General features: G+C 42.9%; 1 protein-coding gene across 2 annotated transcripts; it reads left to right on the top strand.

The window, feature by feature from the left end:
• Positions 1-1,308: 1,308 nt before the first annotated feature.
• Positions 1,309-23,625, top strand: LOC146963938 (G patch domain-containing protein 2-like). 2 transcript variants are annotated; one of them, XM_085767042.1, is made up of 11 exons: positions 1,518-1,615; positions 3,017-3,679; positions 9,193-9,254; positions 9,944-10,102; positions 11,043-11,122; positions 11,234-11,298; positions 11,419-11,458; positions 11,574-11,665; positions 15,846-15,922; positions 19,552-19,632; positions 21,981-23,625. In XM_085767042.1, the coding sequence occupies exons 2-10, from the start codon at positions 3,021-3,023 to the stop codon at positions 19,623-19,625; spliced, it is 1,308 nt and encodes a 435-aa protein (XP_085623168.1). In that variant the 5' UTR covers positions 1,518-1,615; positions 3,017-3,020; the 3' UTR covers positions 19,626-19,632; positions 21,981-23,625. The 2 variants fall into 2 exon arrangements, with proteins under 2 accessions (XP_085623167.1, XP_085623168.1); XM_085767041.1 differs by lacking the exon at positions 19,552-19,632 and having other exon boundaries at positions 1,309-1,615.
• The last annotated feature ends 9 nt before the right edge of the window (positions 23,626-23,634 follow it).

Here is a 23,634-nt window from a genome sequence, read left to right as displayed (position 1 = left end):
CAAGTAAAATGGCATTATCATTCTTCCAAGACTGTGGACTCAGACTTCATAAGCACAATGTCCTAAATATATTCCACTCTCCCTTTTGTTGGTGGTGCATGTTCATACACTGTGACTTCATGTTTGAGATGTAGGACGGTGTTGTTACTGTTGTCTTAATATTATGTTTTCATCTTCCTAAAGGATTGAGAACCATGAAGTTGAGACAACATCTATATGACACAAGCAAATAATAAAATAAGCACAACTGAAGACAAACACATACTATGTGAATAAAAAACATTTATAGAATGAAATGAGTAAGACCAAAAAGCCATCAGAGAAGACTAAAGACATGTAAATGAAAGCCAGTTAAAAAAGGGGGCAAACTACTGTAAATAATATGATAATTAAAGCGATCAAATAATAAAAATAACAAATAACAATAATAACTCCCTAAAAGATGTTAGTATTATAATAAAAACACTTCCAATGGCTTGCAGCATAAACGCTAGAGGCAGTTTCACCAGTTTCTGTGGAGACCTGGAGAGGATCCAAACAGCCTACTCCAGTTGACCGGAGGGGCTGAACTGGTCCACACACGAGTCAGATAGATACTGATGTGCCAGACCAGATATGACCAGAACAACAAGCATTAAATTATTTACAAAATCGGCTACAAAAAGATGAATAAAGAACAAAAACAAGGTTTTATATGGTCATATTTTTGTCTGTTTCTTTTTAACATGCACAATGCAACCCAACTGCTAACAGTTCAATCAAGATCCATCACTCAATCAATCATCCTTGAAGGATTTCCAATGAATTAATATCAGATCAAACAACAGATGTGGACATTTGGTAACACTTTACTTGAATAAGTATTCATAAGATTGACATAAAATATGTCATAACCATGACATAACAGCTGTCATAAACATCAATGAATACTTATAGCTGTCTAAGTGTCATTCGGTAAATTATGTCACTTTTGATGCAAAGTTGACATTGTCTGAGATGTCCTTGTTATGAGAACTTGACATCATTTTTAAAGTTTGTCCATTAGGTCTACTATGACAGTTTAAATTGTCTTTATGTCAAGTTGTCATAACAAAAACATCTCAAACAATGTCAACTTTGCATCAAAAGTGACATAACTTACCGAATGACACTTAACGACAGCTGTCATACAGTGTAAGTATTCATTGATGGTTATGACAGTGTTATGTCAATCTTATGAATACCTATACAAGTAAAGTGTTACCGGACATTTTCTTGCCAAAGCAACCAGTCATAAGAAATAAAACAATGCAGACATAATTGTATTGGACCATGGATCCACATAGAAACATTACATAGGAACAAGTGCTGTAGCTAATGAGCGATAATCAGGTGTTTAAAGTGAAAGTGAATGTAATAAGTGGTCAGCGGTAAAGTTGTGTGTTGTATCTGCAGCCTCTCTGCTCCTTATCTGTGTCAACACTGTGGAGCTGTGGCGGGTTCAGAGTCACAGCGAGGCGGAGCCACCTGATTGGCTGCAGAGCAGGGCGGAGCCACCTGATTGGCTACAGAGCAGGGCGGAAGTGCGTGTGGCGTCCCAGCTGTGCTGAAAACAAAACAAGGCAAGCTGCGACTGGTGAGTGCACAAACACAGCGGATTGTTATTGCCTCTTCTTGTTGCAACGTTATAATATAGCTGGCTGTGCGCGCAGTGTGTATGACACAGTGTTGAGCGGCGTGTGTGTGTGTTTGTGTGTCGCTGATAGTTAACACTGGGGAGATGTGTTTCTGTCCTTGCTCTGATCTCACATGTGAGTAGTTATGTAACACACAGTCTGCAGCAGCGAGCAGCAGAACGAGCAGCAGAGCCAGCAGCCTCCTCTACCATTGTCTCCGTACACTGTTGTTGTTGTGCAGGTTCCCAGCTGCTTCTCTAGCCACTGATGAAGCCGCTCGGAGTGTTTACAGCTGCTGGCGACGTGCAAACAGCTCCATCACTAGATTTGACACCGTTGTCACACAGTCCACTGTGTGTGAAGAACAAATCAGCCTGGTAATCATTTTCTGTTTAAAGGGAAAATAAGCTAGCTGAGCTGAACCTAGGCAGTGGCTCTTTCATTTAGAGGACTGGCCAAATGTCACCAATACCGCAGGATGACAGAAATATGTTCCAGCTCCTTAGTCCCTCAACAGACTTCTACAGAGGCTCTTGCTAGATGGACCATTTGACTATTATGCAGTTCTACTGTTCAGACTGGGATGTCCAGTGTAGCCTAGAAGATGCAGAGTAACCTCCACAGAGCCAGGGCAAAGCAGATGGACGTGTCTTAGTAATGAAAAACAATCTTTTTGTGGCTCAAATAATTCAGTCTCTTGTATCACTATCACTGTTCCTATGGCTCTTCCTATGTTTATAAAAAGCAAAGTTTGTCCTATGGCTTCGTCCCTTATGACTAGGCATGGGATTGAATATAGTGACAACAACAACAAAAATGCATACAGATGAAATAACCACATGTGAATATCATGTATGCAAAAGATACACCAAAGTAACACTTTATTTTATGACAATATTTTATTAATTTAAATAGTTACAGTGGTTCTGTGTTGTATTTGTGACTCCAACCAATAGTACATTGCACAAAGTATTTGCCACGAGACTGGGTGTCATACAGTAAGAACTATGAAATACAACTCCAGGACCAGGTAAAATAATCTGTATGTGTTTGTGCATATAATGTAGGTTTACTTGATAATGCAAGTTTTTCTAAAACTAGACTTTTGAGGAAAAAGCAACATATTGTTTTTGTTGTTTTGTTGTTTACAGTATTCCAATATGTTGCCCCCTTTGTTGCATGCATTCTTGCCAATACGCTGCCCTAATTCTGACTAATCCAGGAAATGAAAAAACAGAAAATATCAAGGTGATTCATCACCTTATCTGTCTTCTGACTTATCTCAGTTTATTTTGATGTGTCATCATCCACAGTGTTAACTGTTTGCCACTAAAGTTTCCTCTGATGTGTCTTCTGTTCAGCACCATGATGGATGAGCTGGTCCAGGACCTGGTGTCTGCGCTGGAGCAGACCTCGGAGCAGACTAAGCTTGGGGAGCTGTGGGAGGAAATGGTCTTGAGTCCCCTGCAGCAGCGTCGGCAGATCCGCCGCCGCAGGGTCCGCAGGCGCTACCGGGAGTCCCCCCTCTATCTGACGGAGCACAGACGCTGTTGGATCGAAGCCTCCGAGTCCAGCTTGGACGAGGCTAAACATTACAGGGAGCGCTCTTCCTCCACCATCACCGCCTCTGTGGCCAACTGCAGTGACTCTGACGACTTGACCTCGACCAGCCAGTGGCACTCGGTCATGAGAGGCCCGGCCAAGTCCAGGCAGCCCTCCTGGCCAGAGTCCGACTCCTTCAGCGAGAATAATCCAGGACGGCCGCTCAGGAGGCGAAGGAAGGTCAAACGTATGACCTCAGGTGTCACGGTCAGGCTAAAGCAGAAGGTAAATGTTTCCGGCGTGGATGGGAAACGGAGGTACAGGCCGCCGAGGATGGAGCATCTGTCTGGATCGAAGAAGAGGTCAGGTGGTTGGATGGCAGCAGAAAGAAAGACTGACGGAGCGAGGCTGATGGGAAAGGAACGCTGGAAGCGGAAGATGGCCAAGGAGCACAGAGACGCAGATGAAAACATGTCTGAGGGGTAATGTTGGATCCAAGCAAGGATATTTGCATTTTTCCCCCCTAATTCGGTCTTTCCATTAGAGTTAAACATAGCCCTCTAGTTCATTACAACAGTGCTACACAGCTAGGCCTCCATCTGGCATCCATTTAGGTGTAGACAAAGAACTTTAAGGTCCATTATTTGTGAAAAATCAGCATTTCCATCTTGCAGAACCTTTCATTTAATTTACAGTTTTGCAACAAGCCAAATGTTAACCCTGTCATTGTTTAAAGAGTCAAGATTAAAACCATACCCAAAAAGGAGCTCAAAACTCTAAAAGCCCTTTTTACCCTTTAAATGGAAAGTTACCAAGGCAGTTAAACCCATAACATAAAAGTCATGGGCATAACTACTATCAGACAGAAGCAATTAAAGAAGGCGACATTTAAGATGATCTATACTGCCTGTCTTCATCGAGCCACTTGTCAATATTCAACGTGTCCTCAACTAAACCAAAAAATGTATCACAATCACGCCACTCCACTTTAAAGTATCGAGTTGACATTAAAAATGAATGATAGAGTCTCCTCATCCTCATCTCCTGTAGCTGAAATGATCACCAGGGAGGGATCTTTGATAGTTATGCCTCCGGGCATCTGCCAACTCATTATTTCCTTTCGAGAAATATTGTCACAAATAAATAAGTGACTTGGTGTGGTATTGATTTGTTTTGAAATGAATTCCTGTCTTGGGCTGGGTAATTAAAGCCGTGCCTGTCCCAGTGTCCCACAGTGCAACGTCTTGTGTGCATTTGATTTGGCAGAGCTAAATGTGGCTGTAACAGGCAGCAGAGAGGACGTTGTATTATTACAGTGAGGTGAATATTACACAGCAGAGAGGACATTATTTTATTACAGTGAAATGAATATCACAGCACTGAGTGGAAAAAAGGAATAAATTGTGACAAAAGTATAATTCTGGCATCGAACCGCTGTCACCTCTGCGCCCTCGTTCACCCACTCACTACTTCCTAATAGACCATAATAGGCTCTCAGTTGTGACCAGCAAACTGAGATCTCACATAGAAAACCTCCTCATTTTGTGCCGCCACTGACAATTTACACATTTTTTAATCTACTGTAGGAATTTGCCAGGAATACTACCAGTTAGTTTGAAGATGAGGACTTTACATGTGACCAGCTGAAAACATTATCTCATTGTTCTAGATTAATCTACCCAACATTATATAAAGTTAAGATTTTACCCACTTCAACCAACATTAAAATGGACTTTAATGGTAAAGTGATGATGACAGTGATGTACACGATGACAGACTATGTTGTCTGATGTCTATTAGAGAACTTACTCTTCATACTACAAGTACAGTTAGTAAAATTATAAATCCAGGACTTGTACTTAGTTCTATCTGGTATCATTGTGAGGCAGTATCAGTTCTACTAAATAATATCAATCAATCAATCAATCAATTTGTTTATTTCGGGCATGTCAATTTAAATAATCATCATCACACTTCATCTTGGTTCAAATAATACAATACACAAGGTTCACATGGTTTAGTTTTTTCCTTTTTTGGGAACATAACCCTTATTAATATTAATAAGGAGCAGAGTTACTCATTTTCATTATATACTATAAATGGTTGTAAATGCATAAAGAGTTGATAAATAGTCAGACAGGGTGGGCAGTGCAGGTCAGTTGTATTTCTTTGAATCACTGGTGTTCCTGTCCCTGGAGTCCTGTCTTGCTCCTTCACAGTTTATTTCCTTAGTGATGTCTTTATCTGCCGATCACATAAAATATATGATAAGAAGACATTTCAGGTAACCAGTAATGGGACAGACATAAGGCTTTACATCCTCTAGTTTCATTTGTGCTGACCTCCCTAGCCCCTAAACGGTACTTGTTTTCTTACTTTATGGAAAAATCAATAGCCGTTCTGACAGAAAACGGCTCCGGAGAAGAAATAAATGGGAACACCATGGCACGCTGTCAATCATTTCTCACTTACACAACGCCAACGTTCTTGATTGCTGCTCAGTAGACTGCCACAACATACTGAGGGCTCAACAATCTAACGGTTAAGCCCTGGTGGAGGCAAAGAATACGAACAAACGGCAGCAGTGAGGGACTGACAGTGATACAACAGCAATATTTATACTCAGAGAGTGTACGGTCCATTTGATGTCAGACACAGATGCCATTGTTGAAATGTCTTTTGAAGCACTCAGGTTTCTTTGGTCTCCGTTCATTCCATTAACCTTTTTCGTATGGAGTGTCTGGCCGTGCCTCTCCTCAAGGTCACTCCTCCTATGTGCATACTGAGCAGAGCTTCGCCTTCAGCCACCCAAGTGCAATGGGAGCAGATGTTGGCAGCTCCAGTTGGGCTCCACATCCTTGATTAGACCTGGCCCAGCCTGCTGGCAGCGAGGCCACCTGGCACCCCGGCTGGCCCGGCAAGCAGGCCTCACCTGTGGGTAGACGCCGTCCCGGGCTCAGCCTCAGCCTCCGTCTCCAGCTGTGTGCTGCTTACTGCACTTACTGGTGACTTCAACGCTCCCCACCCGGAAAAAAAACCAAACAAAACAAAGCTGGTGTGTGAGCTTTTCTTGCACTCAGTTTATCGTGCTGTAATTTATATTTTGAAAACTCTATGATGAGTTTTTTTTTTTGGGGGGGGGGGAGCAGTGCAGCATTTGCTGAAGTTAATTTTCATAAATCTCTGAGACTAATCCAATTACTGCAGCTCAGGGAGGGTGGGATAACCTTATAATCAGACACCCATGGAAGAGAGCATGGATTTGGGTTGGGGCGGCTTGTTTGAAGAGCCCACAGATCCATTGTTATCAGCGCTTTGCCCCCCTTCGTCTCTGCCTCTTCTTTATTCCTCTGCAGAATGAGCCCAGGCTCAATAAATGGCGGCTAGCCTGTAATCTCTGTGCAAACTGGTCTGCCTCTCCCAGGAGCTGAGGATTATATCCTAATGATTAGTGCTCATCTGGATACTGTGTTTTGCTTCACCTCTCTGGCTTGTGTAGAGACAATAGGGTCATGCGGGGAGTTAAGTTCAGCCCTAAAACACTGGAATGCAGTTTTTGTTTTTGCCCTTGCTTTTGTCTCACCATGGACGTGTGGCATAATTAAGATTTATCTGTTTTTATGGCGCCTAATCCACAACAGAATAACTTACTTTTTTGACTGGGGAAGCGTTCAGTTTAGCTCTCATCACACTTCACAGTGATCTCTATTGACATGTGAGACAAAGACCAAGTCTTTCCCAAAATATTTTCCCGGCTAAGGTCACTGCTGAAGAAATAAGAGGTGTTTCTTTTTGGTCCCAAGAAAAATGGGGGTCTCAATTATTCATTGGCATTAATTAGACAGTACTTAATGGAAACGGTCTCACATCGGCCCTGTGCTGCTCCAAGCGACATCACATTACACCTTTAATACAGATAAATACTTAATGGGTGTCTCTAATTAATTGTTTATACCTGTGATTCTTTTTCAAACTTTGCGTAGTCTCTCCAGTAAGAAGCAAGTGCATTTCTGTCCTTAGAAAATGGCGGAAGATGCCATGTGTCTGGTGGTTAATCATCACTGGTTTCCTCATTTCAAAGAAAGGTTGTGGAATGAAGCATGAACCCCAAAAGGTGTTTTTTTTTTTTTTTTGCTTATCGTGGGGCTTTAGCTGTGTCCTCTACCAATGCAGAGGAGTGTTGTGTGCTCCAGATGCCAGCCGATGTGTCCAGAGGTGGGGTACAGCTGAGGAGAGGCCTGGGGAGTCAGTCTGAAGAGAGAGGGCCGAGGGGGGGAGGGGGGTTGGAGGGACAGTCTAGGATTTCGCGGCTCGGCCAGACGTCTTCCAGATTCCCCGGAGAGGCCTGCTCCCTCTCACATCTGCTTCTCGTGGATGTGAGGGGAGATGATGCAGGACCATCTGGCCAGGACGGCGCAGGCTGGGCCGACATCTTTCTGATCCTGTCGTCACAGTCGGGCCTGTGCAATATGGCAAAGCATCGTATCAGCGCATATCTGACCCTGCAGCTCTCTGCTATGAGCAAGGTCAGCCATGATGGACCGGAGGCAAAATGCAAGACAGTTAAGAGCATTAAACTGCCTCTCTTTCATAAAGCGCTTGAATGGCAATTAGCTTTAATTAAAGGATAGTCATGGCCTGACTTTACGTCTTTCTAATTGTCAACAAATGTGACAGAGAGACAGAAGCCAATGACGTGTTTGTACGTCACTCAATACCTACTGACTTGTGTAACCAAGGCTGCCATGAGCTGTAAACCCAGTTATTCCTGCACAGGACAAACGTCTTTACAATGAAGAATACAAATATTAAAAAATATACAAAGGCACTACAGTTGAGCATTTCTCTATAGTCAAAAAGAATGGAGTTAAATATGAAGTAGTTGCTTTGTAACATCACAAAACAACTGGAAACTATAAGTTTTAGCAAACATTAACCTAACAGGAGTAAATAGTGTTTTTGTTGGGGTCTATTTTCTCTTGTGGATTAATACATAATTAGTGTCACAGTACAACATATAGACGTGACTCAAAAAAAAAAAAAAAAACTAGTGGAAGACCAATTTGCATGGATGTGGCTTGTCCCTTCAAGTCACTTGTATTCAGAAAAGTGCTTTAGGAGATTGAAAAATATTTATGAGCAAATAAAAATGAACATATTTGTGAGTAGTAACAGCAGCGTGACAGTTTGGTACTTTCAGGAAGACAAATTTCTTTTTCAGAGCTCTCGTCCCTCTGTCTTCATGGCCACCACCTTCCCACACCCCCCTGTGACCTTGAAGTGTCTGGAGGTCCCAGTCCAAGGTGGCTGAGGTGTGAGGAAGCCAGAGAAACCCAGGGTGGTCTGGGTAAGCGGAGGGGTGGGGGTAGGAGAAGGGGCAGATAGGGTATGGAGGGGGCTGCCTGCGGGTGGGAGCGGCGATGGAGCAGGCTGGGCAATAAGAAGTGGCAGCCCACGCAGCAGATGTTGGCCAGTTGTTGTGTGGAAGCGTCACGTCTGTGGGTGTGTGTGTGTGGGGCACACCCAGAAGGAGGGGCAGGCAGGGGAATGTGTTTCGCTCTGCTGTCATCCTCCACAACGCAGGCCAGATTAGATTGAAGCTGACAGCGGAGGATATTCAATTAGATTGTGCATGTCACTCAGTGGCTTCGATCAGAGTCTCTCCTCGTGCCTTTGTGTTTGCTATCGCAACAAGGGAAAACACAGCGCGCTGTCTTTTTGTGTCATTTCCATTTATGTCGACCTCTAGCTCCAGACTTCTTCATTATTTTCATTACTGAATGCTACATGTTAAATATTGACATTCAGGGGCATGTAAATTTTTGATTCACATTGTTCACTTTTCAGATGCTATAACATGGTCTGACCTGAAGAGCACATCAGCTTGGAGACGACAAATCAAAACAGAGTTCTCTATTCTCAGACGTCATTGATATTAAAGAACAGGTCAGCTCCAGTCATTCACATGTGATGTCTCTCCTCTTTGCTTCTGCAGGGAAACCAGCAGCACATGCAGCAGTGACCCTGGTCTCTTCACCAACGATGAAGGAAGACAAGGTATCAAAACACACTGGCACTTTTACCGTCCGGCATCCACTGCAGCAACTTCAGCAACTTCCTGTGTCTAAAAAGCAGCAAGAAAACAGCTGATTGAGGTTTTATGCATTTGCAGCTCACAGACAAAGCTGCACAGAGATGAGGGGTTGTCACATTTGGACGACACCCTGCTCCACTCTGAGGGAACGCCGGGGCTAGAGAGGGAGGTTTCCATACAATGGGCTGGTTGCTGGGCACCCAGGCGACTCTAATAAGACGTTGTCATGTCGTGTTAATGAGCGCTGAAGCCTTTGCTAATCTCATTAGCCATGGCGGGGCCAGGCGGCCTCTGATTTAACAGTTGTCACTACACCTTGACTGTGAGAGGCATGGCTCCTGCGTGTGCTTCACTGACTGACAGGTCTGAGGAGTGCTGGCTGTCCTCACACAGCGCTGTGGTTAAAAGTGTTTCACAGCCGTGCTGCTTTTGACTTCGGCATTTTAATGGGAGCCGCGATGGCACTACTGAGGTAAAATGGTATGTGTGCAGTGGCACTGCAGATTTAAGTGGAGCTTAGAGAGGATTAGGTATAGTACTCTGGCACAATTTTAAATTTGGAAATTCTGATATTGGACATTTTAGAAAAGTATGTTGGGTAAAAATATGATAGAAAGTGACGCACCAACATCCTCCCTGTCCCTGTGTGCAGGCGATGACGAGCAGAGTGACTGGTTCTTTGAAGGCGACTGTGGAGCTGGGACAGGAGTGGCCAGTTTGTTGCCCAACTGGGACTCAGACAAGCAGCTTTCACTTGAAGATAACCATCCATCTCCAACCTTTCTACAGCCTGCACGCCCCCCCCAGAGAAGTAATACAGTATTACTCTGTCTTTTACACACACATTCCTCTGCACCTGTTTTTCCCTTTATCATGGAGAATAAAATGATTATTAATATTAATAAATAATCATTATTAATAAATGAATAATGATAATTCCTTTATTTATATAGCACCTTTAAAAGATAGGGTTTATAAGTGATTTGATCTTAAAAGCACAAAAGTAGAAACACACTCTGGCAGAAGAAGCCAGCAACAGTTAAATAAAGCCATGAAAGCCCAAGCAACACAGGCAATATGAGAACAGAAAACATCAGCTGAGACCAGGAGGAACCACAGCAAGATGTATCATGATGTAATGATGCAGTTAAATAAGATAATATAGTAAAATATAGTATAGTAAAAGTGAGATAAAAGAGACAAGAAGAGATGAAAAGAATTAAAATAATTAAAGAAAGCAGCTGAATGAAACAATGTAATAAAATAATACAAAAAGAGATAAAAGGAAATAAAAACTACTGGCAAATAGAAACAGTTATATAATACAATGAAGAATAAAAGAGCATAAATGAAAAACATAAGGTTAGGAAACTAAAACATTAACTATTAGAAAGTAACCGTCCAATTAAATAAGGAATAAATGATGGTAGAAAAGACAACGTCATAAAATAGCCAGGCTGTAAAAGTGGGTTTTAAGAAGTGACTTCAAAGAATCTGCACCTCCTTGCCTCCTGGAGAAGGTTGCTCTAAAGCCTTTAGCTCAGCATATTGACTTCCAATATGCTAAAGATTTGTTTACTTGTTTATAAACCATTCAAATGTACTGTATAGTGGGCATTGCTTCAAGGCTGTGAGCCTCTCTGACCCAGACAGGTCAAAGGTCACTGCTCTTGTCTCCTCAGGGTCAAATAATGAGGTTTGTTAAATCACACTGAGTTTTCTCATGTGCTTTTATTTTGAAACTGTTGCAGGGTATCATTCACGACTCAAACACCTGCCTGGTTCTGCTGCCTGCTGCATCAGGAAGGATAGGAGGAGGATTCCCAGCAAGGTTAAAGCAAACTTGCATCATTCACACCAGCCGACCTGCAGCTAATGACATTTTTTTTTGTGTGTGTGTGTGTTTGATTCTTACTGTGTGTGTTTGATTTGTGTTGGACAGGGCAACAGCATGCCAGTGTTTGTAGAGAGACTGAGACATTTCTCCCAAGATCCTTACCAGAGAGAGTAAGATATAATGTTTCAAACTCTTAAAACAACATTATAAAGAGCTCATCTTGAATTAAGTCCATCTGTTTCCATCATTGTTTTGTGTCCAATAATTATACTGTGAACATTTCCTTCCAGCTTTTGGCTGCCTGCTGTTGGAAAACGAGACCGAAGCCAGGTATGTTACCATACAAGTTTTTTCCAAGCCTTATTATCTTTTTGATCCTATTTTTTTTCAGTCTCCAATGGTGAAATTTCAAACTCTAAATGTCATTGATACTTTCAATTTCCAGTTGAACCCTTTGTGCCCATTACCGGTGTGTCCTATTGACATGGTGTCAGAGAGCTCCCACCTCAGATCTTCCTCCTCAATCTGCAGAAACAGGTAGTTGATGCCACGTTAAATAAAAGCAGCCTCTCAAGGGCCTATTGGAGACGCCAGTCTTTTCAATCAAAGCTCAATATATTGATAGGCAAGTCTGTAGCCCAGTCACTTAAATAAATCAGCTGCAGAGCACAGGTCACTGTTAACAAAAGTAATCTATGTTAAAACAATGCCTCAGAGACTGTGTGGGCAGATGCGCTCAGTGGGCTGTGGGTGGTGGCTCCAAATCTTCTTATGGGTTAGATCAGATAAGATCGCCTCAATGTGTTGGAGTGACTGTAGAGGAGCTAATTGTTAGCTCTGGTTAAATGCTGAAATATTTCTGTTTCAAATATACAGTATAAGAAAGAGATTCTTTAATTTATACTTGATGCATGTAGTTTCACACTTTCATAACAATTCTTAATTATAATAAAATAATTCAGGATTCTATTGACACTGGTTTTAATTCCTGTATGGGCTCTGCCACAAACAAATGCTCTTATCATTAAATCCCATTGTATAGAGGGGTCACTGAGATGACAGAGATATGGGATATAGAAAATAATGTATTTCTGTCTTTCTAACCACCAGTATTAGTGCTACTTGCTGAGGTGACAGCAGGCTGCTGGAGTTGGATGTAGTAACACTTCCAGTCAGTTAGTTTTCAAGGTCACTGTTTGCAAATAGAGAAATACTATGTGTTGACATAGTCATATTTCAGTTTCAAATCCCTGTCTTTCTGGCAATGCACAAAAACATGAAAAAAAAAGGTTTATCCTAAAGATGTTTGTCAAAGCGTCACACCGCTCGCAGTCATCCCTGGAACTGTTGGATCTGCATGGGGGACTATTGAGGCAGGCGAGCAGCCCCCCCTTGGCCTCGAGACTGTGGGACTCCTCCGTTGTATTGTTTCCACTCTGCCTATTTATGGTGCATTCTTAATTTTGCTTCTCACACACACACACACACACACACACACACACACACACACACACACACACACACACACACACTTTTTCCTCCCTCTCTCTTGGGTTATTTCACAGAGCGCTCCGGCACTCCTTGATGAGGGGCAAAAACACGACTGCTATGAAAAGCCCCCGACTTCTTAGGGCTTTCTTTTCTAAACTGGCCCTTTCTTCTCCACCTGAAAGGTTCCTTCAGATTCCAGTTTGAGGCATTGTGAATACTAATTTCTCTCTATTAAAAAGCTCTCATATCCCTGCCATGCTCTCATTTGAATGGCGGACTCAGGGGAGACCTCTTAATTCCTTTATAGTGGGATTCAAGACCCTTCACTTCAAAAAGTATAAATCATACTCCCAAATGAATGAGGGAGAGAGGGGGATTGACGAGAGGGGCTTCTGATGTGTCCCGTTGGACGGCACGAGCTGAATCTATCTCCCAAAGCTGCTCAAATCCACTCTCCAGTGAGACGTCTGCTCTGTCCTCACGACCCAGCTCCACACACTGCACCCATTCACTTCCCCTCAACTTGCTCCAAAACACACGTTCACATACAAACACCACACGAGGCGCTTAGACGTTTTATTTTTGCGTGACAATGAGGAATGCCGTACCTGCACGTGGACAAACTTTTTAATGTCCACCCTTTAATTCACTTCACTACATTTTCATTTCTTTTGAACATCTAGCCCCGCGTGATCGATTTTCCCAGCGCGGGGCTCCCATACATCTGACTTCTCTTTGTTTCCAAACACCCTTGAGAGAAAAGTGTTTTCTCTGTGGGCAGAGTGTAAACATTAATCTTGTACTGTGGCCAGGTTGAAATGATACTGTATTAATAAAAGCTGTCATCTCCTGTTTGGCATGGGCTGACGGCGACAATCAGAGATTTGATGTTAAGCGATAAAGGCTGCATGAGGTTGCGTGCTGCTTATCCCGGTGTCGGCGCATGAAGAGGCGCCATGCTTTGTGGGATTTGGCCGTAATGCTCGGGGACGGTGGCCACGTTAAAATGCATAACTGCCTCCCACCTGAGCCGCACGGCAGCAGCTTTTATCTATTGACTTATTTATTTCTAAATGACACTTGTGCTGTGAGATAAATCATAGTCTTACGCCACTCCCTTCCCAGTTTTCATTTTAATTGTGAGATCTCGGTGTCAGCAGTTAGTATATTGGTGTGAGTGGCCTATTGATTATTGATTTGGAGCTATTGATTATGTTCCCTGGAGACCCTAATCCTTTCTGATTCATTTGAATACCTCTATTAATCTTGAGATCCTGCTCACACCTGAAGCACCATGTACCCTAATGAAAATAGATGGCCATTTTGTAACTGTGTCTCCTCACTCCTCTTTTGATTTATTATTTCTAATTGATATATTTGCTTTTGGATGTGGGCGCCAAAATTACAATTGACCCTGTGTCAGTGTTGTTTTACTTTGTACCCTTAGGGACGGCACTGCATTTAAAAGTGTCTCATATGACCTGAAAAATCTATTTTGGGGACTTTTTCCTCGGTGTCCTTGTGTCTTTGATAGAATTTAGTTGTCGTTCCTCATCTTCATTACATATTACTTGTTTTTTCATTGCTCATTGCCTCTAAGTCACTCTCTGTTTTCCCGTCACAGTTTCTGTATATTTAGGGACAAAACAACAGGCCAACATCTGTCAAGTTGTTAAAACTGATTAAGTAGCAGATGTTAAATAATAAAACCAGTGCTGTGCATTTTTTACCACTTCTTTCACTTTTACACCGCGTCACGTAACATGCTTATAAAAAGCCTTTGGGTCCTTATCCGAGATGAATGGTGGTGTTTTGCCTTGGTTAATGAGCCAACTGATGCTGTTCTTATGTTTGATTAGCATTATGCTGAGTGTCTCAGAGGGCTGCTGGTGGCCGGGGGGGGGCCCTCGCCTCCCTCCAGGCTGCTGGCGGCCCCGGAGCGCCTTGGCCTCGGTGTAATGAGGGAAGAGATGGAGGGATGGACCTCCACACATTAAGACCAAATGCATCAGGGTATTACTTTTAATACCGCAGGCGTGCCTCGTGAAATAATGCGACGTTTAAACGCAGATCGATTTTGGAATTAAAAAGTTAGTTTGCAAAGATTTACTGTGGGGAGTTCAATGCCTGAGCTCTTTATCAGGGGCGCAAATGGCTGGTTATGTGCTGTCCGACAGAGGTACGATTGAGGGATCGATAGGCGCGTGATTTACTAACTGGAGTACAGCTAATCAATAAGTATAAAAGTAAATGAAATATGCATTACTGGGATTTTATTAGAGAGGGGTAGCAGGGAGAGAATAACGGTCAGGCCATTTATTTTTATATCTATTGATTATACAACATAGAGACTTCGCTCAAAGTGTGCCCTGCACAGCTCTCGACACCCCAAGCCTGCACAGCCGTCATGTGATTTATGGTGCTGAGGTCATGGAACATGCTGCCTGTTAAAAGGCTGCCCTGACAGGGCCTTATTGTAGCATGTGCTGTGTTAGGGTTGTGAGCTTTATGTAGCCTGCAGTCTGAGACCAGCATGCTGGTTAACAAGGAGCTCTCTTCTGTTTGATCCTCTGTTCTTCGGCAATCTGTCATGAATTTATTTTCACAGGTTGTGTTTATTAGCATTTTGAAACAGCGTGCCACCGTGTTCTTTAAAGCCTCTCTCAGATGCAGTGTACAGTAGTTGCTGAGAACAAACATGATGTGTAAAAATCTATTGTAGCTCTTCTCACTCCTTCTGCACACAAACATACACACTGCATGGGATCAGCTGGCCCCCCACCCCACCCCACCCCCCCTCTTCCTTCACTGATGGAACGGACCTTGACCTTAACTTTACATCTCTGAAGTCAGGGCTATTAAGCTGGTGGGGGGGCTTTTCCTATTTCAGGGCTCTTGACATATGACACAGGAGGCATAGAGCAGGTGTAATTTGTTTATGTGAACTCTGCAATGACTCAGCCACATGCACCCCAGCACCTCTCCTCATTAAATATTCTCTGTGTTGAAAACATGGGTTAATGAAGAAAAATTAAGATCTGGCAAAAAATAAGCCTCCGCATTGAGGCTCAAAACTGCTGCGTTTGCAAATGTGCAGTGCTTGCATTTATTGACTCCTGTGAAATTATAACATTTTTACACGTATATTTGTGCATTGTGGGAGGGAGCTACTTCATCATATTTGCGTGTAACGTCTGCATGGCCTGTCTGTGTGTCCCCCCCTCAGGCAGACTAACGTCACCGCAGGACTGTCATGCTCAGGAGGCTTCAGGAGGAGAGAAGCTGTGTCCATCACAACATCAGGTAACACCCTCCATACATACTGATGAAACATATACACTTTAAAAATGTTACATATTTTAAAGAGAGAGCTGCGGGTGTTATATCAGAAGTGTAAAAATAAGGGTAGCTTTGCATTTTGGTCATGTTCGCAGAATGGCTCAAAACTTTACTTTATAGTAAATAAACATGCAAACTTACAATCACCCTGGACTGTAGTGCTATAGAAAATGTCAACATGCTAAACTAAGACAGTGAGCGTAGTACCTGCTGACCCGCTGTCTATGCAAAATCTGAAAATACAAGAAATGCTATCATAATTCATAATGTAACTTGCAAATATGAATTTTATTAAGTTTATAGTACAAGAATACAAGAGTATTGTCTGTCTGCTTGACAATCCCATTATGCATGAATATATATAATATGATTTCAGTGACATGAGCAGACTTTGAACTTGGTTAAAACTTGTTTTTTTTAAGTTTTACTTAATTTGTAGTTGCAAAAAGATAATACATTATACAGTATGTCAGTATCAGTATGTTTTGCAATACTAAGGATATCGCAAAAATGTTTAAAATCACAATAATATCCTATTGTGACTTAAGTATCAATATTGTATAATGGGGCTTCTGGTGATTCCCAACCTGCTCTGCCTTTTTGATACGTTTTTTTAATTCGACCAAACTGAAAATCACCGAATGTAAAATATTTGGTGGTTTAAGAGCAGAAGGGAATTGTACAGTTGGATGTTAGCCGTGTCATGTTTGGAGCTTTCTGTTTAAAACAGAAGAGGAAGTGTGATGTAGAGTTCACAAGCTGCTTCCCTGACTAAGAATTTTCATAGTCGAATCGGATTCATCAGATTTTGGTCGAGGGGTCGAGTGTCACAGCACCATGGACAGTGCTGTTGTTGTGTGTAGTGTATGTTTGTGTGTGTGTGTGTGTGTGTGTGTGTGTGTGCGTGTGCGTGTGCATGTGTATCCAGGTGCTGCGTGAACGATAGACAGAGAACGCCTCACTCAGTTTAATCTTGTAAATAAAACTCTCGGCCTGGTTTCAATTTTCTGTCAATTGTAGGGAAGTGACATGAAGTGAGAAGAGACAGTGAAGGAGCTAGAGAGAGAGAGAGAGAGAGAGAGAGAGAGAGAGAGAGAGAGAGAGAGAGAGAGAGAGAGAGAGAGAGAGAGAGAGAGAGAGAGAGAGAGAGAGGAAGAGAGAGGAAGAGAGAGAGAGAGAGAGAGAGAGAGAGAGAGGGGCAGCTCCTTCCTGATCCTCTCTGTGTTCTGGGAGTTCCTCGTGGGCAGATTAAACACTCCTGGTGGTTGTATAAAAATAGACTATAATTCATGAATTATTAGAAAACAAAGAAACAATATGTAAAATCTTTCGTTCAGCAGCAGTGAGCATCCCTTTATAGTCAGAATGGTACAATCTTTTTTTTTTCATAACCACATTTTGATTTCGACGGCGAGATTGGCGGTTGAATCGGACTTCTCCGAATCGAAACAAGGAACCGTCGACTATTCGGGGTCACCCCTAGAGTTGACCCTGTTGGAGGTGGCATCAAGCTGCAGCCGCTGTGCCGTGTGTGTTTGGACCAGTGGCGCTGCCTTTTTTCATTAGACTGATGGCTCGGGGCCTTGTGTCTGTGCTGGATTGAAATCTGAATTGGTTTGTCCACCTTTTCTTCCATGTCCCCTCTCCGTGCTTCACTCTTGCAGCTGCTGTTTGTCATTTAAATAACAAATGCTGGTGGTTCCCTGATTTAGTGAGGGGTGCAGGCCTCTGATGTATATTAATATTGCTGCACAGTGCACTGTACCAGGTTCCATCATTCATTTGGATAAAAGAGGTGGAATTTAAAAACAGCCAATGCTTTGCTTGGATACAGATTGCATCCATTTATTGCACTGAGTGATGGAACGGCCGGCAATTCTGTCCTTCACCTCCCCAGCGCTGAACCACTTCCCATAAAAGTAAAAAAAGGATTCACCCCTGACCCTTAAGGGCCCCTCATATTCAACATGCGGAACGAGGGGCATCCCTCAGTTTCTCGACAGTTAACAGATCCACAGTCAGTGTTATATGAGGAGCAAGTTTTAAATCTGAAACAGACTATCTTCCAGAAATGAAAGCAATTATTGGTGATTTCAAACAAGGCAATCATATATCTACCATTAGAAATACTGCATATTTTTAACTTGCAGATGCTGTTACATAGATATTTGCTGTGTGTTTTTAGTGAGTAGAAGATGATATGTTTCCTATATGTTTCCTAGTCTCTGATTGGCACATCCCCCCTCAGTCTTGTTCTGAGTGTTTTCCTGCTTCTTGAGTCTAGTGCCCCCTGTCCACTGTGATTTATCATGCATCCCATGTCGTCCAATGTCAGTTTCTGCAGCTGCAACTGCTCTATATAAATCTTTACTTTGGCAGCCTGCTGCACCATGTCTCTCCTCAGTAATCTCACCACCGCCAGGAGATGCACATTCACCCTGACAAGCTTTCACACTCTCTGTGTACAAATTCTGGTTTGTTGCCATTCTGACATGAATGTGTACAGAGACAGAATCAGATTCAGTGATTTGTTGAGCGGAGTTTCCAGTAAACATCTTGTTTGCATGGAAAGATTGTTTGCCGCTTTTAGTGGAGAGAACAGCGCGGCTCTCGGCGCCGGCGCCGTTAGTGAACACGACAGCTGAGTCTTTGTTTGAGTTGGCCGAAGGAAGTGGATTGTTGTATGTGTTAGTGGTTGATTTGAAACTCTGTAATCAGGAGTGAAAATGGTTGGCGGCTTGAGGTGTCTTCCAGGGCTCCGTGGGGAATTACTGAGGCGGTACCCAGCTGTTGCTTTGTCTTTGTCTTTACCCTTTTAGCACTTCCACGGCAGTGCTGAAGCTGCCTGTGAAAAAAAAACCTCAACAACTTATCAAGCCAGGTATCTGTTTGGATTAGATGACCACTCCATTTCGCAGCCTTAAATTGGCCATTTTCTACTTTTCTCACTACCATCAATCCAGAAATCCAACTCAATCCAACAAGTTCCTACTTGAAAAAGAACAAAGCAGTCCAGCTCTCGCTTTTATATTAGCCAATATATTGATATTATCATTTAATCCTTTAAGGTTGATTTAATTAGGCTTGATCCTTAGTTTGAGCAATTTTAATACACTGATCTGCATTGTAGTTGATTAATCAGTTATTGATAATTTCACGTTTTTCAGTTATGGAGAGTAGAAATGAACATTTTTGGGGGAATTATTTGTAAGGCAGAGATGAATCAGTGAGCTTAAAAAATCTGATGGGTTTTAATAGCCTTGGCTGGTCTCACACAGACTAATTAATTATTGCAATTTTACCCCTCCCCTGCTGTCTCTGATGATGCCCTTCATCTTTATCTCTATAAAGGGATGGTAATGAACCCCAAACCTGAACTTATTCAGTGCGATACATTTCAGGATGAGTTCAGAGTTTGGTGTAAATATGTGGGGTTTGAATTTAGTTTGATTAGCCTTGTCAGGCCGTCAGTGTGTTATCTCTGTGTGCTGGTAAGTGCCACATGAGGGTGCCCATGTAGAGGCCAGCCCCTTGGTCAGCCTCACCGCCTCTCCTCTCCCCTCTGTCTTCATGTGTCTCCTTGCCCGAGCAAGATGGCTGCGTGACAGATCACTTGCGTCGGAGGCCCGCCGTGTTCCTGCCCGGCGGTCCGGCCCCCTCTCATTAATGCCCAGGTTGGTGCGAGGGCCGTATGGCAGCACAAGACAAATAACGCTACCACTCAGCCATCACTTCTGCTGACAGAAATGCAGCCCACCGCACTATTTCGCCCTCTCCGGCTCCACTCCGCACCCTGCTCGCGTCCTTCAAAACCCCCCTCCATCTCCTCCGTCGCCACCTGCACCTGCCTTGCACTGCTCCACCAAACTTTCATGGTGTTTTTTTTTTGTTGTTGTTGCTTTTGCTGGAGGCTCTGCTTCTCACTGAAAGCCCACTACAGGTTGACGTGGTGTAACCACAAACCTGCTGTCTTTGTAACTCTCTTTAATTCCTTTCTCTTTGGTTTCCTCCTAGTGGAGACAGATTTGTTTTTAGAGCTCAATCTGTCAGGTGCTTCTTGACTCACGTGTGTTAACTTTCTCATCGAGGAGTCTGATTTGAATGTACTGTGTTTTCATTTGTGAAAAGAGCAGTGTGTGTGTGTGTGTGTGTGTGTGTGTGCGTGAGAGTGAGAAGGAGAGTGGGAGCAGGAGAGAGAAACACAAAGGCTAATCATTAAAGAGCTATTCAGCCCTGTTCATTTAAGTGTGGGAATCAGCAGACCCATTACTGTCAATGTGTAATTAGCTGATTAATAAACAGGGGGAAGGGGAGTGCTCCAGGAAGGCCTGTAATGATTGTTTTTAGAGAGCATCACATGAGAGCTTATTAAGATGGTAAGATGGTTCCATTCAACTCCCCATTATCACCCACAACAAATGCATGTACTGTAATTCTGCCATTGACACAAAACCTCTGCATTGTACTGTCTTTAAAGACCTTGATGTAAAACCAGATGAGTATGGGAGGAGGTGTTATGGCCTTTTAATGTGACTTATCTTTTAGTAAAGCAGTTGATTCGCATTCATCATTTTCAAATTATCTCATACACATTAATACACGAACATAATATGATTTGAATAAACTGTATGTTAATACTACTATTTACCTGCAACCTAATCATTGATAGGTGCTAAGTAAAATTATCTATCTATCTATCTATCTATCTATCTATCTATCTATCTATCTATCTATCTATCTATCTATCTATCTATCTATCTATCTATCTATCTATCTATCTATCTATCTATCTATCTATCTATCTATCTATCTATAGTACTTTCACATACATGCAAACATACATAGATACTGTCATAGGAATAACTTAGGACTTATTCTTTCCTTCGTTTAATTAGTTTAGCCTTCACTTATGTTCCAGTAAAATATTAAGTTTATGGAAACATCTGTTTTCTCATTCAGAAAGTAGAAGTATGTATAAACAGCTTATCCTGATCATGACCTCAGGACAGAGGCTAGTATATGGTTTGCCCTGTGTACTGTATGTCACCACACACATTCAAACTAAATGTCCCAAGCCACTTCTTTGTATCTCTCAGATATGAAAGCTCCTGAATTTTGATCCAGGCCTTTGACCATGTTTAACCTGAGTGTTTGGGTTGAACCTCAGCAACGGTTAGTCATCGTTCCCTCAAGAAATATTAATCAATTATCGTGCCCGCCGGATCAGTTTGGGGAAGAAGTCATCTGGAAAGAGGCACAAGCAGATATAATGGGAATGAGCAAAAGCACATGCCAGTGAATGCTGTAATGCCTAATCCTTTGAGACAGCCCAGAGCCACAATGTCACTTCTAGTTCCCTTGTCCTCTGCTCTGGGACTGCCTCACAAATGTCTTGTGTGACCGCAGCAACTTTTTTTTTTTTTTTTTTTTTTAGGGTGGGGGGTGGATTTACTATCACATGAAGTAGAAAAAGCAGGGAAGCACGTTAGGGAGCGCAATTGTTTTAGATTTCCTCTTTCTTCTGTGGAAATTGTCCCCGTTTCTCTTTCAGATATTTCCCCTCACTCATAGAGACAAAAAAGCTTTAAAGGTGAATGAGATGAAGAGAAAAGAGGATCTCTGAAAAGAAAGGCGGTCAGTGAGATGTGAGCGTGTGATGAATGGAGTTAAAAACATACAGCTCCTTACAGCATAACTGGAGGGGGGGATGCTAAGCCATAGGAGCAGCACAGATTGGCCTTTTAATAACCATGTCCACAAGTCATATGGGGCCAAATTGGATTTGGCTCACTTGACCAAAACCTCATTAATATTTAACCTATTAGGAGAGGATTGCTTCAAAGTTTTATTTCAATATACCTAAAACATGGAGAGATCCGTGAGTCGTAGACAAATTAGATTTTTATTTCAGACGCAGTCCATTGAAGAAAAATGATTTCATTTCAGTATTTTTTATTTTGTTTGTACTTTCTGTTGTGTTATGTGTCCAGAATATAACCTGTGCTTTCTTTCTTCTCTGCAGCTAGCAACCCATTTCATAAGGATGACCAGAGAGAAGAGGCACAGGGAGCCAGCACCGCCTCAGCCCTGCAGGCTGTGGGGGCAGCCGGGGCAGCAGGGTCACAGTCTTTAGCTCAGCCTGAGACATCGGTCCATGAGGACACATGAACGTTTGGACGAGCACCCGAGCTTTGTGAAAATGTGACAAAAGGAAAATCTGCCTCAGAAAAAGCTTCAGCCGCAGGAACTTTTTTGACAAAGAAAAAAAACAAAACACAAAGCACATCATCACTCCTCAAATCAGCATGTTACTGCTAGATCCAGTCTTTCCAGGTAGTACGACAAATGTTAATGCAATCAAGCCTTGTTAAGCCCTTTGTCATCTCCTCAAGGAAGATGGCGGCGTCAAGAGGCTCCTTGTTTAACTCAAGCCTCGGCGGCTCCTCCTGTTTCCACATATAGTCTCCAGGCCACCTGCCACCGTGCAATCCGACAATTATGTCCACCGTTGTAGCGCAGCATTTGTCAGCGGGAACACTGGGAGGATGGTCAGGTGAGGCGGGTGGGGGGCAGCCAACAATTGTGGTACTGCAGCACGTAGCCTGAGCTCTCAGACAGGAGAGCATCACAATGTTCAGGCGCCACATGCTGTTGCCGGGTTCAGTGAGGCGACCACCGGTAGAGAGCCACACAAAGTACAGGCCTCCTATTAGCATTGATTTGAAAAGCTACAGTTTGTACAAAGGTGCTCATTAGCACAACACAGAGGGAGTGTAGTCGCGGTCCGCGGAGGGCCGCCTCTGTTCTCTCCAGCTTACCTTCCATATTCAAATCTACCCCCAAACGCATTTCAGTTCAAGGCAGACTGCAAAATCTGTTTGAACAGCCTGTTTTTCAGTGGCGGTGGATAGCGGCGCTCTTGGAGCTGTGCAGAGGCTGGATGAGAGCCGGCAGAGAGCAGGTTGGAGGAGCTCTTGGAGACAGTAGAGGAGAGTTGTACACAGTATTTTCACCTACCCTTGGGGTATACATTTCCCTGGCTCCCTCGGCGTTGGATGCATTAAAAGATCAATGGCGGCATACAGTGAGATCAAACACAACGCTGGTAAACAAGCAGCATTTTCAGAAAAATGCATTTGCAGGAGTCAAGTGATGTGCATTCTGCTTGACATGAACCGCATGGGTGATGAACATGAACAATAACCCCAGATCAACTGTTTGCAATGTCTATTTTGCAGCAAGATATTAACTTAAAATGAAACAGCAGAGAGATTCAGGTTCTGAGCATAAGTTTTTTTGTTGTCACAATGAGACGCATTAAAAACCCTCTCAGCAGTGGAGGTATCTGCACCTGCACTTTTCCATAATGATTACAGGATATCTTTTTAGTGAAATGAACCGCATAATCATCCACCGCGTATCGCATGTCTTTTCAGACACTTTAAAACCTTATTAAGAGAAGAATCACATTTAGTAGAATGAGGTTTGCCAATTAACGTGAGTTATACGTCTACAATAATCTGTCTGAGAAGGCTTTATGTGATCATGTTGGCCAGGGATGACATTTATAAATGCTGTGTGTGCACACTCGTCTAAATGGATGCCTCACACAAGACATCCTGCCACAGGAATCAGTCAAAGTGTTGAGGCAGAGAGCTCCCCACACCACCACCACC

The sequence above is a fragment of the Trachurus japonicus genome, chromosome 22 (genome assembly GCF_045865225.1).
Source record: "Trachurus japonicus isolate A0001 chromosome 22, Traja_1.0".
Classification (NCBI taxonomy): domain Eukaryota; kingdom Metazoa; phylum Chordata; class Actinopteri; order Carangiformes; family Carangidae; genus Trachurus; species Trachurus japonicus.
The sequence above is the reverse complement of the archived record's forward strand: the minus strand, read 5'-3'. Positions and strand labels throughout refer to the sequence as shown.